Here is a 15,374-nt window from a genome sequence, read left to right on the forward strand (position 1 = left end):
AAGGAAATTAGGGGAAATGTGTGTATATGAAAGGCTAATCAGTTTTGAGCAAGGAAAAGGTTTTACTACTGATCTTTATAACTATGAAGGTTTCGGGGGGCCTGGGTGGCTCAGTCAGCTAAGCATCTGACTCATGATCTCACGATTCATGAGTTCGAGCCCTGCATCAGGCTCCATGCTGACAGTATGAAGCCTGCTTGGGAATCTCTCTCTCCCCACCTATCTCTGCCCCTCCCTTGTGCGCATGCTCTCTCTCTCTCTAAATAAATAAAAGAAAACTATTAAAAAACCAAACAAACAAACAATGAAGGCTTCTTACACTTGATCTGAGCTTAGAATTAAAAGGAAAAGAGAGGGGTGCCTGGGTGGCTCAGTTGGTTAAGTATCTCACTTCAGCTCGGGTCATGATCTCATGGTTTGTGAGTTGGAGCCCCGCAGCAGGCTCTGTGCTAACATCTTGGAGCCTGGAGCCTGTTTCGGAGTCTGTGTCTCCCTCTCTCTCTGCCCCTCCCCCTCTTGCACTCTGTCTCCCTCTCTCAAAAATAAATAAACATTAAAAAATAATAATAATAAAAGGGGAAAAGAGTATATGTCAAAGCACCTTTTTTTTTTTTTTTTTACAAAAATGAGATAAGGGGGTCCTTGGGTGGCTCACTCGGTCAAGCATCCAACTCTTGATTTCAGCTCAGGTCGTGATCTCAGTTTGTGAGATTGAGCCCTGCATTGGGCTCAGTGCCAAGCCTGCTTGGGATTCTCTCTCTGCCCCTTCTCTGCTTGCGTTCTTTCTCTCTCAAAATCAATAAATAAACATTTTTAAAGATGAAATAGAAAAAATATAAATGCTGTCTTATAACCTGCTTTCTTCACACTTTATTATGGATATCTTTCCATGTCAGCAAATAAATCTGTTTTTAATGGCTACAAAGAATATAATACATAGATTTTTTTAATTGAAGAATTTCATAGAGATAGACTGAAGGAATAAAATCCTGATACTCCCTCAAGCTCTGTTTCTTTTGAAAACAATGTTCTTTAGTTTATTAGTATCACATCTGAAGTCTATTTTAATTTTATATATTGACTTTGCTTTGTTCTTTTGGCTAGAATTTAATATTTACATACTTTTGAAACCTTTCTCTCTGATGGATTGGGTGAGCTGCCTGTCTAGACATTGGGACTTTATAATGTGGCTTCCTTGAGGATAAACATTGCATGCAGTGGCATGATGTAAGACTCTTAGTAAAAAGAAATTAAAGGCAAAGGTGCAGTATAAGCTTAAGGAATAGTATTTCTTAATGTTGGATGATACTGAGGACAGAAGTTATTTTACCAGGTGGTGTTTGTGAACTGCTTATAATGAGATTAAAAATTTAAATTAGTTACTGAGAGAAATTTTAACATCATTCTTTGATAGATGAGCTTTGCAAACAGGTTGAGTTATCTCTCAGAAATAAAGCAGAGGCAGGTGACTTCTCAGACCTACCCCAGTCCTCAGATTGCTGAATCCAGTTCACCTGAAACTTATAACAAGATTTCAACTTTAGGCAATAAATGGAGTTTCTTGGAATAATTTTCTCAGTTGCTATTATTGCCAAGTTTCGAAATTTAAAATATTGTTTTGGCTGGACAATTAGAATAAATTTCAGTGGTATTCTTTTCAGTGAGAACTTTAGTTGATCAAATGCATCTGAATTGTTGTCTTATTCTAGTCATCTATTCCATGTAAATGTTGGAAACTAAGGAAATGTGGGAATTACTGCCGATTCCAATATTAAGGAATTATGTAAAAAACTGCCATTTTAAATTACATTTCTCTGATTAACTTGTTGGGTTAAATTAGATTATTAGATTTTGTCAATCTTCTTCCCAACAGAAGAATATGAAATAAACTTCAAACCCAGGTGGGTATTGGGTTTTTCTTTATGCTGTGGCTCTTAAATTTTTAATTCCATAACCTAGAATCTTGAACTTTGAAAGGAAATTTAAAACCTTGCATTGCAGTTTTTTCTATAAAAGCTTTCATCTCAACCTTCTTGAGTATATAAGTGTTAATGGCTTCTGACTTCCTGATTAAAGCACCACTTCCTTTTAGTAAGAATTAGTTGGGGCACCTGGCTGGCGCAGTCGATAGAGCATGCAACCCTTGGTCTCAGGGTTGTAAGTTTGAACCCCACATTGGGTGTAGAGATTGCCTAAAAGTAGGTCTCAAAAAAATAAAAAACAAACAAAAACGTATTAGCAATTACACAGGTACTCTCTAGAGGTCCGAGATCAAACCCTAAGGCCTCTAAGTGCCTTTCTGCCATCTAAAAAGCCTAGAATTGAAGAAATCTGAGATGTACCTATTACTTAATCCTAAATCAGTATAAAATGGGAAATCAGCATTTCCCATTAGGTTTGGGGTCTGTTGTTATGATTATATTAATAAGCAAGGGAAGGCCAAATGTTTGAAATGCTCTTGATGTTATGAATAAATAAACCCCTCACATTTACAAAAGAAAACTAATGGGGCACCTGGGTTGCTCAATTGGTTAGGCGTCCGACTTCAGCTCAGGTCATGACCTTGTTTCTCGTGGGTTTGAGCCCCTTGTCGGGCTCTGTGCTGACAACTCAGAGCCTGGAGCCTGCTTTAGATTCTGTGCCTCCCTCCCCAGCCTGTGTGTGTGTTCTCTCTCTCTCTCTCTCTCTCTCTCTCTCTCTCTTTCAAAAAATAAACATTAAAAAAAATTTTTTTTAAGACAACTAATGTTTACCCTGAATATCCCAAAGAAACTCTTGCTGCCCACCTGCTAACTTAGTCTCATAACTTGTATGATAGGTAATGTTTGTGGAGGTTATTTGTTTTTTCCTTTTATTTGTTTCAGCTTAGCCACTGGTTGGTGTAGAAGCTGTGGATAAATTTCAGGAGCACAGTTCAGTTGTTCCCATTCTGTATGTATTTGGGCCTTGACAGAGGATGAAAGAGCCTCTAACATATTCAGGAAACTGAACAGTTAGCTCAGAGCTTGCCAAGGCAAGCCCAAGTTTAGGTATGTAATAATATGTGAGCTCTTGTTGATAAAAAATTCTAGTTTACCTGTATCTGGTTTCTGATTAGTTTAATATTCTGTGTTGTGTTCCTAGAATCAGAGTGTTGATGCTGCCTTCCAGTCTCCTCATGTGCATTTACTCCTATCCATAGCTATATGTGTATAATGCTCGTTTGGCCCAGCTCTCTGTTAGACCTCTGTCCATTTAAGTATTAGTTCTTAGCTTCTTACAAATGAATTTGATTTGAAATGCTCTGTTGCTTTGTGGAACATAAAGTTAGCAGTACAGCTCTCTCAACCTTGCATACTTGGAATCAGAATGGTGGATGTTACATTCTTGTTGTATCAGCTCTTATTAGAAACAAGCTTTAATATGGCCACTTTTGCCATTTGTGCTTCCCTAACTTTTCCTAGTTTTATCGGATTAGAGACAAAAAGATAGCCATGGCAGTGAGTCTTACCTCTCTCTGCCTTGCTAAATGGCTCACTTAAGCTGTGTGACTGCATTTCTTTTTCTCTTTGCATGGCTACTTTTGGATTAGTGACAGAATTGAGGGAAAGGAAACTCCAAGAGAAGCACTGAAAGAATCCCAAATAGAAATTTCTGTCAAATTTCTGACAGTATCTTGAGCTAGTTGATGGGATTGGAACTCTGTGTCTCTTATGAGATAAGGAAAGATAAGGAATGGTGGGTATTTTATACAGAGTAAATTGCCTCCAGTGCAGTTTCCTGGTTTTTTATTAAAACAGATAAAGAGAAGAGCAGACTAGACTGTGCACTCTGCAAGGGCAAGGACAGTATCTTTCTTCTACCATTGAATCTTCAGCACTTGGCTCTGATTATATATGCAGTAAATGTACAGTAATATTTGAATGGATGTTAACTGGAAGCCATTTTTTTCATCTGTTTCCCACCCCACCCCCACATTTTTTTCTTTCTTTGTTGGAATTTTTATTTTTTAAGCTTCAACTCTGTGCCCAACGTGGGGTTTGAACTCATGACCCTGAGATCTAGAGTCACATGCTCTACTGACTGAGCCAGCCAGGCCTCCATCTTTATTGGAAAATTTTGTTAAATTGCTTTATTGAGGCATAATTGATCTTCAAAAAGTTGTGCATATTTAATATGTACAGCTGGGTGAGTTTGGAGATAAGTATACATCCATGAAACCATCACCACAATCTATGCCATAAACATCTCTATCATTTCCCAAAGTCTCCCCAACCCTCTTTATTATAATAATTGTTATTATTTATTGTTATAACATAAGATGTGCCCTCTTTTTTTTTTATTTTTTTTTAACATTTATTTATTTTTGAGACAGAGAGAGACAGAGCATGAACGGGGGAGGGTCAGAGAGAGAGGGAGACACAGAATCCGAAACAGGCTCCAGGCTCTGAGCTGTCAGCACGGACCCCGATGCAGGGCTCAAACTCACAGACTGTGAGATCATGACCTGAGCCGTAGTCGGATGCTCAACTGACTGAGCCACCCAGGCGCCCCAAGAAGTGCCCTCTTAACAAAAATTTTAATGGCCTTTTTTTTTTTTTTTTAGCAGTTTTAGGAAAATTGAACAGAAGGTAGAGATTTCCCATATATTCTCTGTCTCCATTCTTTCATAGCCTGCCCCATTTGTTACAATTGATGGACCTACATTGATTGACACATCATTATTACTCAAAGTCAAAGTTTACCTTAGGGTTCAGTCTTGGTGTTGTACATTCTGTGGGTTTTGACAAATGTGTAATGACATGTATCCATCACTTTGGTATCCTACAGAGTAGTTTCATGGCTCTAAAAACTTCTGTACTCCCCTACACTCTGGCAACTACATATCTTTTTACTGACTCCATAGTTTTGCCCTTTACAGAATGTCATATAGTTTGAATCATATAATATGTGTAGCCTCTTTAGATTGACTCCTCACACAAAGTAATAGGCATTTAAGATTCCTCCATGTCTTTTCATGACTTTATAGCTCATTTCTTTTTAGTGTTGAATAATATTCCATTGTCTGCACGTATTTAGTTTATTCACCTACTGAAGGACATCTTGGTTGCTTCCCATTGTTGGAACATTTTAAAGTAAAACTTGGACACCATGTCATTTTACTCTAGATACTTAAGAAAAAAGCATAACCACAGTGCCATTATCACACTAACAGTAAATCCTTAATATCATTTAATATCCTGTCCATATTCAAATTTTTGGAAGGCCCTTTTAAAGTACTATAAACAAGCAATAAATAAAATTTTTAACAAAAAAATAATACAAGCCTCTGAAAAAGCAATGTCTTTATCACTAAAACTAAAGAAGGAAATCTCATAGTGTATAATCTTTCAATTGAGTACACTCCTCTTATATATTAATAGCTTGCTTTGTATTGAAATTGTTTCTGCAACTTGCATCTATGAGTCCAGTGCTCACATTCATACAACTCACATTTCCCTCTTCGATCTTTAGAACATGCCCTGGTAGTTGTTATTATAAATGCTAGTAGCAAATATTTATAGAGCTTTTACTCTATGCCAAGCACTGTGTTTTACATGCATTATTTCATGTGATTCTTATGATCCAATGGGGGTAGGTATTATTATATCTCCCTCCAATTAATTTAGTAACTTACTGAAGGTTTCATAGTTAATACATGAGCTGGGATGTGAATTTAAGTCTTCCTGAGCATGCTGTAAGATGCTGATATAAAAAAGGTTGAATGATCTACAACTAACCTTCTAAATTTCCTAACATATCTGTTGTCTGTTATCTTCCAGGCTGTAAGACTAGAAAGTACTTACCAGAATAGAACACGCTATATGGTAGTGGTTTCAACTAATGGTAGACAAGACACTGAAGAAAGCATCGTCCTAGGAATGGATTTCTCTTCTAATGACAGGTACGGTACCCCAAAAGGAAGGATGAGAAGACTCCTTTTTAAATGACCTATTCCGGTTGCCTTTTGAGTTATTACAAAAACATCTTTTGCCAATTCTGTTCTTAAAGGTGAATGCCTAAAACTAGGGAGCACAAAAGTTATCTTAGCCATACAATTTTGAGGGATGAAAATGATTAGTGAATGTCTTTGATTGTGTTCCTAATTTTTCACCTATTCCTCACCTTCCTCTACCCTTAGGTGGTAATGAATATAAAGCAAATGATTTAAACTTCAGTCTCCAGGAATAAAAAGCTACCTTTTCTTTGTAGTTAACTTTATTTTAAGCAGTAATGATTCACATTGCTGATTCTAGGGCACGTACCCTTTAATATAGTGCACCAGTGGGTCTTGGGTTCAAAGAGAGCCCACTTTAACTGCAATCTCTTCTATTTATTCTTGGCCTTACACCTTGCTTTTACCAAATGTTTTACTTCCTTTTTCCTGCTTCTGAGGTAGAAGGGCAGGGTTGGGAGGAATTGATTCTTTAAACTCAGAACAGAACCTTTTATAATCTTGCACCTTTGGCTTTAGCAGTACTTTGCATCCTATATTTAAAGATACCATACACCACTCAGAACCTGGCTCTTTTGTGTCCGTAAGGTTTATTGCTTTCCTTTTTTATTTTCCCACTTCTTCTGGAGAAACCTTGAGAAGACTGTGGAATGTGGCTAAGCAGATCTTTGCACTCCAGATAATAAGCCTCAGGAAATCCTGCCAGATGTCTCAAAGCATTGACTTCCTGGTTCAGGACTAGAATGGAACTGTGGAGTAGCTGGCAGTGTGATCCGGGCCTGGGAGAATTTAGCCACAAAGAGAAGACAGGGAGTGATTCTAATTGTCCTGATGTTGGGAAGAAAAAAATCACATTTGTCGTTAGGTTTCCCAAACAAGTGTTTACCTACACTTGTACAGTCAACCTGAAAGTTATTTGTGGTTTCACGAGGCCAGAGTTGTTACCTTGTATAACTCTTACAGCCTTTAATTGTATGCTCTGAAATTACACAGGTTTATAAACCACATTTCGGTTTTCTCCTGCATGGATTTAACCTCTGGTATTAGCTAAGCAATAGACCTTTCAGAAAGTAAGCATTTATCCTTTTAACTACCTACCTTGCCTACATCATTAGTATTTTAAGACCTCTGATTTGGACTTTTCTCTCTCTAGATCTGCGCTGTCCCATACAGTAGCCACTAACCACTTTGTGACCATTTAAATAAGTTAAAATTAAACAAAATTTAAGTGTCAGTCCCTCAGTCACAACCAGCCACATTTCAAGTACTTTGGCTATATGTGGCTAGTGGCTGCCATATTGGACAGTACATGTACAGAACATTTCCATTGTGGCAGAAAATTCAGTTGGGCAGTGCTACTCTGTATCTTATTTCCTTTGGTTCTTCCTGATTCTTCTCTTAGAAACCCCATAAAACAGGAACTGGGATTGCGTGGAAACTTATACTTGAGTCTTCCCCTAGGGATACAAGGCAACAACTTCAGATTCTCCTGACCCAGCATGTGAGAAATGAGCTGTGTAATCTTATCTCTTTTACTTTGTTCCAAATGTTCCCAGAAATCATAAAGAATGCTTATTAATATGGGTGCCCAATAATTTATCCTCAGTGAATTTCATCTGTCTTCAGTAATGGTCCTGCCTGAATCACATCTAACAAAAGAAAATTTTATTTTATGGAAGACAGAATGTGATGTGAAAAGCTATAGAAACTAGTTTTCATTCTGTTTGGTAACCTCAGTATTATGAATTCCCATCTTCTGTTTGATTAATCTCCTTGGATAATAAAAAAAAGGGCTGCCCACTTCAGAATACTGGCACTCAGGTAATCTAGTATCATTTCTAGCTCAACTGCTGCTGAAGGAATTTGTATCATTTTATATCAGAGAATATAAAAAGTTCATATTTCAAAATAGCACTAAACCAAAGTAGAACCCAGATTGTTTATGACAGACATATCTTCCCAAATAGTTCCCAAGATATGATATGCCAATTCATTTAGCCTGTTTACAAGTTCTTTGAGTATTGTGTTATATTTTAAGGAAGACATTTTTATTTAATATGAAATTTATTGTCAAACTGGTTTCCATACAACACCCGGTGCTCATCCCAAAAGGTGCCTTCCTCAATGCCCATCACCCACCCTCCCCTCCCTCCCATCCCCCATCAACCCTCAGTTTATTCTCAGTTTTTAAGAGTCTCTTATGGTTTGGCTCTCTCCCTCTCTTTTTTTTTTTTTTCCTTCCCCTCCCCCATGGTCTTCTGTTCAGTTTCTCAGGATCCACATAAGAGTGAAAACATAACAAATATTTAATATACAGTGTAACCTGGGTTTGCAAATTGCATTGAATATATTTCAAATTATAAAATAATAGAGCTTTTTGGTGTCATTTTGTAATTTTTCTTTGAACCCCCAACACCTTGAAATGGCTGGTACAAATAGGCACTCGATAAATATTTGTTGAATGGGATGAGTACTAAAATAAGTACCTATACTCTAAAGGAGAAAAATCTCATGAAACTCAAGGTAAACTAGATAAAAAATACTAGGTGTGCCTAATCCAGGCCTGTCTTTCCTATCATGTGAAAAAGCTATTTCTTAATGTAAAGAAGGAGCCTGGCCTGAATATAAGCTGAAAATGTGATGTTTGATTCCTACATATCACTGCCTCTTGTCCAAAATTTAACTGGTGTTTGATCACAAGCTCATATATCACACTCTTTTAGACCTCTGCATCTTCTTCTGTAGTTACTTAATGTCAAGATTTGTCACTAGGCTATAAACGTTTTGTGTTTATACCCAAACTATACTTGTTGCTGAGAACCTGGCTAGGCACTCACTTCAAAAAGAAAAAGAAAAGAAGGAAAAAGGAACTACTCTGAAAATAACCCCACTCCATCTGAGCACACCATTTTCAAAACAAGTTTTACTTGTGCTCATCTCATCTTCTCAATGAAAAGAGTGGTAGAGTTGTCTTCCTCCCCCCTGGACTCTAGCATGATAGCTGTGTGTCTGGAGTTCAGGCCCAGCCTTCCAATGTGGATAAGCTGTTGCAATCTTGATTTGACTCTCCTGAACTCTGGAATTATTAGTGGAGGGAGCATTGAGTAACACAGACCAGCAAGCACAGTGCAAAGCATTAGACACAGCCCACCTAGGGAATGGCCTTGGTCAGCCCTGCACTGACTCCCAACAGTCAAAGCTTGATATTCTTCATGTTGTTTTCACTGCATCTTTGTGATGTTTCCTGTCTCTCCATGCCCCCACTTTCAGTTGTATTAGAACACTCACCAAAAATTCATACTCAACATTTGTTTTATGTGACTATTCATATGTATTGTTTCACTTTAAATATTTAAAGTATTTATGATAACTCTATGAAAGTAGGTTTTGTTACCTGCATTTTAAGATGAAGGAATTAAGACTGAGAGAGGGTAAATAACTTACCAAAAAGAATTGAAATACCGAAGGAGATCAAATCCAGATATTTTGATACAGTGTAAGTGTTTTGTTATGTTTTGGTACTGTGATACACATTTTTAGTGTGTTATTTAATCTTAAAAAAGGTGTTTTTGGTTTTATAGATGAGAAAACTGGAGCACAAAGCAATTAAATAATTTGCCTAAAATTATACAGTTAGTGCCAGAATCTAGGTTCCAGGCCCATGTGACTCCAGAGCCCATGCTCTCAACCATAGTTTGCTGTTCTGCCTTCCATGTGTACAGTTCCTTCTACTATACCATGCTGCTCTTCTAGATATATTGGCAGGGAGAGGGCATCAAAGCCTTTGGGAGACTGGATGGAAGGGGAAATTGGCTTAAGGCAACCTTAAAGAGAGAAAGTGGCAGAGGTCCGGGGAAGACTACAGAGAAGTGGTGCGATAGAGACACAATTGAGAACCCATGGCTTTCTTTCTTTTTTTTTTTCTTTTTTTTTAAATTTTTTCTTTTTTTACATTTTATTTTTTTGAGAGAGAGAGACAGAGAGACAGAGCACAAGTGGGGGAGAGGCAGAGAGAGAGGGAGACACAGAATCCGAAGCAGGCTCCAGGCCCTCAGTCAGCACAGAGCCCAACATGGGGCTCAAACTCACAAACTGTGAGATCATGACCTGAGCCAGAGTCGGATACTTAGCCAACTGGGCCACCCAGGCACCCCGAGAACCTATGGCTTTCTATCCCAACCTAGTCCCTTAACTTAAAGCTAATTTCCTCCCTGAGTTAATATGTGACTTAAATAGGATTTCAGTATACTAGGGCTGTCCTTTTGTTGGTTTGTTAACATTCCTATTCGCTCTGCATTTCAGCAGCACTGGTCTAGTTCATTGCACTGTCACCAGGCTCTGTTTTATTTAAGTTGTATTGTGTCTATTTTTTCTCTCTAACTTGATCACAAACCATTAACAATTACTTTTTTACATATTTTAATTCCCTTTCTCTTTTAGACAATTGAATGTGTTCTGATGTTTAGTAAATCTACATAAACTTCAGAATTAAATTTGAGCAAATTATATATTCAGAGGTCTTCAGCAACCAGCAGTAGTTCTTGGCATTAGAAAAAATTTTGGAGGGTGCCTGAGTGGCTCAGTCAGTTAAGCGTCCAGCTTCAGCTCAGGTCATGATCTCAAATTTCATGGGTTCGAGCCCCTTGTCAGGTCTATACTCACAGGTCAGAGCCTGGAGCCTGCTTCAGATTCATTCTCTCTCTCTCTCTCTCTCTCTCTCTCTCTCTCTCTCTCTCTCTGCCCCCCCCCCAAAAATAAATATTAAAAGAAATTTTTTTGTTGTTGTGTTAGGTGCTGTGACTTTGGGGTGAAACCTGCCAATCACAAGTCAGCATGTGGATTTTTAGACAGTGGCCACTTTCGAGATTGCAATACAAGTTGCTCAGTCAATAAGTTTTCTTTGTTAAATATGTAAGGACCTAACTAACCACCTGTTTGCTACAGCTCCAGAGCACATGCATTAGGTTGATAGTAATATGATAGAAATTCCTCCACTCCTAACACTCCAGAATTAGAGCTGAGGGGCTTTATCCTTTGTGTTGAAAGAGTTAATAAAGAACTGCCTCCTAGAATAATAGGCATTATTAACCTGTGGACTGTTTCTTGTCTTGCAGCAGCACTTGTACCATGGGCTTAGTCCTGCCTCTCTGGAGTGACACCCTAATTCATTTGGATGGTGATGGGTAAGAGCTTTCCCTTTTTATTCTCCTACAGAAAGCCAAGGGATGGGTTCCATCTTAGTGCCCATTCATTCAGCTGAATGGGAGGCCCAGTGTGCCCAAGTGAACTGTCATGTCAGCAACTCAGTGAGTCCTTTTAAACTTCTGTTTTGTAAAGTGGAGTAAAAATACAACTTGCCAGGGCCTCTCACTTCTGTTCTTCTAGGCTGGCTATGGTAAGAATCCAAACAAAGAAAAACTAGTTTGTTGGCTCACTCTTTCATCTGAGCATGTGGGACTGTTGCAATGCTCTCCCAGAGGATGATATGTTCTGTTTCAAATAACCTCTTGCTGCCTCTGCCAGCTGTCAGCCTACAGTATAACCCCTTTCCTGTGCCAATTCCTTCCAGTGACCCTCCACCCCCACCTCCTGGTGTTTTTAGAATGTGTCCCCAAGAGACCAAGATGTTTGCTCCAGTTTATAAAACCCAGGTCAGGTTTGCTAAGAACCCACAAGACTTCCAAATAGAAATATACAGCAGAACAGTTTGTCTGTAGCTACAGCTGGGAAACTATATGTAATTTCCTAACTCCAGTGTGGGAGTCCATTCGTTTTGCTTGGTAGATAAAATCAGACAATTTGTTGAAGCTTTTCAGTCAAGCTTTTCAAGTCAAGTTAACTATACTCCAGTTAACTTCTACATGAACCTGGTGATTTCTTCTACCAAGCCAGCAGTTGTGAGCCTGGGAAATGACCTCAAAAACTCAAAACTGAAATAACCTACTCTCATTTGTGGATTTTTGTCTCATTTTTTTCCTTAGTGGGTTCAGTGTATCAACGGATAACAGAGTGCACATATTCAAACCTGTATCTGTACAGGCAATGTGGTAAGAGGACTTTTAATGTCTCTATGAAAGTTTTTAAATATAGTATTAGGGCAATATTTTGTGAGTAGTAGTATTTGAAATACCACAGTTCTCTATGAAAATGCTATATGATCTGTTTGTGTGTTTAAGATTTTGTGTGATCTGTTCGTGTGGTCCTCATAGTTAAAGATGACCTAAGAGTTCATTTTTCAAATTATCATAGTGGAAGGCCTTAAGCATTGGTAAACAAGTAAAATTCAGAAATGTTCTTAGACTCTGGAAGACACTTAATGGATTAGATTGCCAATTGGACCAGAGTTTTACAGGGACACATTGACTTAAGTTAGTAACAGTCTAGAGCCAAATCTACAACATTGCAGTACTACAATGCATTAGTGTTGAATTTCTTAAGGTAATCAGGGATATTATTGATGGAGTTATAGGTAGATAAGTTTCCATTTAAATTGCTGGTGACTGTTTGCAAGACTGCATAATACAAATAAAGCCTACACATTATAGTTGTCAATAACCATCAGCTGGTGTACTGATGCTTTGGAGCTACTTAACTGTGTGTCAGTGTGCTTTATGTGGATTATATCTAGTCATCACACCAACTCCCCAAAATAATATTAGTGGCTCCTTTTTATGGATGAGAAAACTGAGGTTTTGGAAAGGTTACATAACTGGCCTGAGAGTATCTCTTCTATTTAGACAGAATCGACTCTTACTTATTCTCGATTATGTAGAAAAATGATCTCATATAACTAGGGAATGGTGTGACTCTAAGATTTAGTCTGTCCCCGAGTTCAGGGATTTGAATTTTAGTTTCTCATTCAGCTGCCTGTTCTGTAGTAGAAGTCCCCCTGAGGAACAGAATGGACAGAATGAAAGCCAACAGGAAATAAAGGAGCCTGAAAAAAGATTCCAGAGAGCTCATTTGCCCCTGAATAACAGGATTGATAGACTTGAGGTGGATAAAACAGAGTCAAATGAGTTTAAGAGTCACCATTTCATGCAGTAATTGAGGTAGAACAGAGTTATGTGTTTAAGCCAGATTTTTAGATTTAGGGCACATTTCACAGATAAATCTCTCACGGAAAACTTACCTTCTCTGACGAAGGCTCCTTTAAAGGCAATTGACCTATATCTGTTCCTAGGTCCCAAGTAAAACCAAACAGTGTAAGTCCCAAAAATGACAGTGTTTTTAGTAATATTTTGAAAAGGAGTACAAAGCAGTCTTAATTCATAAGACAGTGAAGATTCAAGTAATAACCTAGTTCAATCTGGGATGTTCTAAAGCAAATTGACTAGTCCTACTTCTGTTAGCTCATTGTAGAATAAAGTTTTCGGTGTACCACATGGGGAGTAGTGAACTGAAAGTCACAGAAAAAAAAAAAAAAAAAGATGTATGGATCAAAGCAGCATTTAGACCAGGTGTTTCCTTCATAGAGAAGATGGTTACTGCATACTGCAGCCTCCCAATCCTGTATGCAGCTAAAATAACTGAGGTGGCTAATAAGCCTTGAGTGTATTTTAGGGCACTTGCCCCAGACATTTGTGGCATATGCTTTTGAAGCACATGTTTCCTGGATAAAGAAAACATGTGTTGAATATCCTGTACATTGCACTCAGCTGGCCCTTACCTTCCAATCTATGTAATGACACTGAAATTCACTGAGAATTCTCAGAATCTGACAAACTTCTCTTGAGAATCTGGCTTACTTTGAGTAATAGAAAGCATTTTAAAAGATTCTGCAACTTTGTTTTTAGGGAAAAATTTGTTTCCCTGATAAAAATGGACTGAAATGTTTTTCCTTTATTAAATTGGCAACTATTTTCTTTTTTAACTTACATTATATGGGGTTGACAAGGACTTAAGGAACAGACGTTGTCATTTACTATTGGTGGAAGAATAAACTGGAACAGCCTTTCTTAAGGATGATTTGCCAATATGCCTTACCATTTTGCATGCCCTTTTAACCTAGTAATTCTTCTTCTAAGAATTTATCCTAAGGTGATAACCATGGGCGTGTACAAAAATTTTAACCGTAAGTGTTGTAATAATAGCAAAAAATGGAAAACAATTTAAATGTCTGAAAAGGAGGAATTAAATTATGGTGCCTCCATGTTACTAAATATAATGCAACCATTAAGAATAATCTGGTTGATGGGACACCTAGGTGGTTTAGTTGGTTGAGTGTCCGACTTCGGCTCAGGTCATGATCTCGCGGTTTGTGAGTTCAAGCCCTGTGTCGGGCTCTGTGCTGACAGCTCAGAGCCTGGAGCCTGCTTCTGATTCTGTGTCTCCCTCTCTCTCTGCTCTTTCCCCACTCGCACTCTGTCTTTCAAAAAATAAATAAATATTTTTGAAAATTAAAAAAGAATCTGGTTGAAGAATATTGACATAGACGTTGGTGAGAAGGTACAAAGTAAAATCAAGTTAAAAGGTATATAGAATGTGATCATATCTTTATTATAGATCTATGCATAAACAAAAAAACTGAAAAGATCTATACTAAAACCTTAACAGTGGTTATTTCTAGGTGGCCAGATTATAGGCTATTTCTGCCTTATACTTAAGATCCCTAAATTTTCTAAAGTTAACATGGATCACTTCTGTTTTGAGGCAAAATTTTAGAAGTAAGATGTAAATAGATTGCCTATAGAATTTTCTCATACTGCCCTCTTCCCACAGGAGACCAGCATGAGCTAACAGCTAATAAGACATTTCTTTTAGCAAATACTGTGCTCCAACCATAAACTAGACATTCTTTTAGGTACTTGAAATATGTCAGTAAACAAAATGTAGAAAGATCCCTGCTTTTATGTAACTGACTTCCTAGCATTTCTGGCTTTAGCTTTTCCCAAGTATATAACCAAAAAGGTACTTTTCAAATAAAAAAATAAAAGTTAAAAAAAAAAAAAAGGTACTTTTCAGTTTTGTTTACCCTTGGGTTCCTAAGTTCAGAGTCAGAGATTTAATTACTCTTAGTATAACCAGAGCTATTCTTAGAAAGTAGCTCAAGCATATGAATAAATGGTTTAAAGAGACTGGGAAACTTACGCAGCAAGAATGATAAATGTCATTATGGGAATACAAGCTGGTGCAGCCACTCTGGAAAACAGTATGGAGGTTCCTCAAAAAACTAAAAATAGAACTACCCTACGACCCAGGAATTGCACTACCAGGCATTTATCCAAGGGATACAGGTGTGCTGTTTCGAAGGGACACATGCACCCCCATGTTTATAGCAGCAGCACCATCAACAATAGCCAAAGTATGGAAAGAGCCCAAATGTCCATCAATGGATGAATGGATAAAGAAGATGTGTGTGTGTGTGTGTGTGTGTGTGTGTGTGTGTGTGTGTGTGTAT

General features: G+C 37.9%; 1 protein-coding gene across 7 annotated transcripts in view; it reads left to right on the forward strand.

Annotated features, from left to right (window-relative positions):
• The window catches only part of SSH2 (slingshot protein phosphatase 2), a 251,276-nt gene that overhangs the window by 192,639 nt on the left and 43,263 nt on the right, over positions 1 to 15,374 (forward strand). For 4 of the 7 annotated variants that reach the window (XM_086686415.1, XM_086686417.1, XM_025915474.2 and 1 more), the window contains 3 exons: positions 5,802 to 5,923; positions 11,089 to 11,157; positions 11,956 to 12,021. In XM_086686415.1, coding sequence (XP_086542541.1) covers positions 5,802 to 5,923; positions 11,089 to 11,157; positions 11,956 to 12,021 — 257 coding nt within the window. Of the gene's footprint in view, positions 1 to 2,739; positions 3,030 to 5,801; positions 5,924 to 11,088; positions 11,158 to 11,955; positions 12,022 to 13,860; positions 15,326 to 15,374 lie in introns of those variants that run through there. The other 3 variants (XM_025915481.2, XM_086686420.1, XM_086686416.1) reach the window with 3 other exon arrangements.

Source organism: Puma concolor, chromosome E1 (assembly GCF_028749965.1).
Source record: "Puma concolor isolate L17-30 chromosome E1, mPumCon1.1.hap2, whole genome shotgun sequence".
Lineage (NCBI taxonomy): Eukaryota > Metazoa > Chordata > Mammalia > Carnivora > Felidae > Puma > Puma concolor.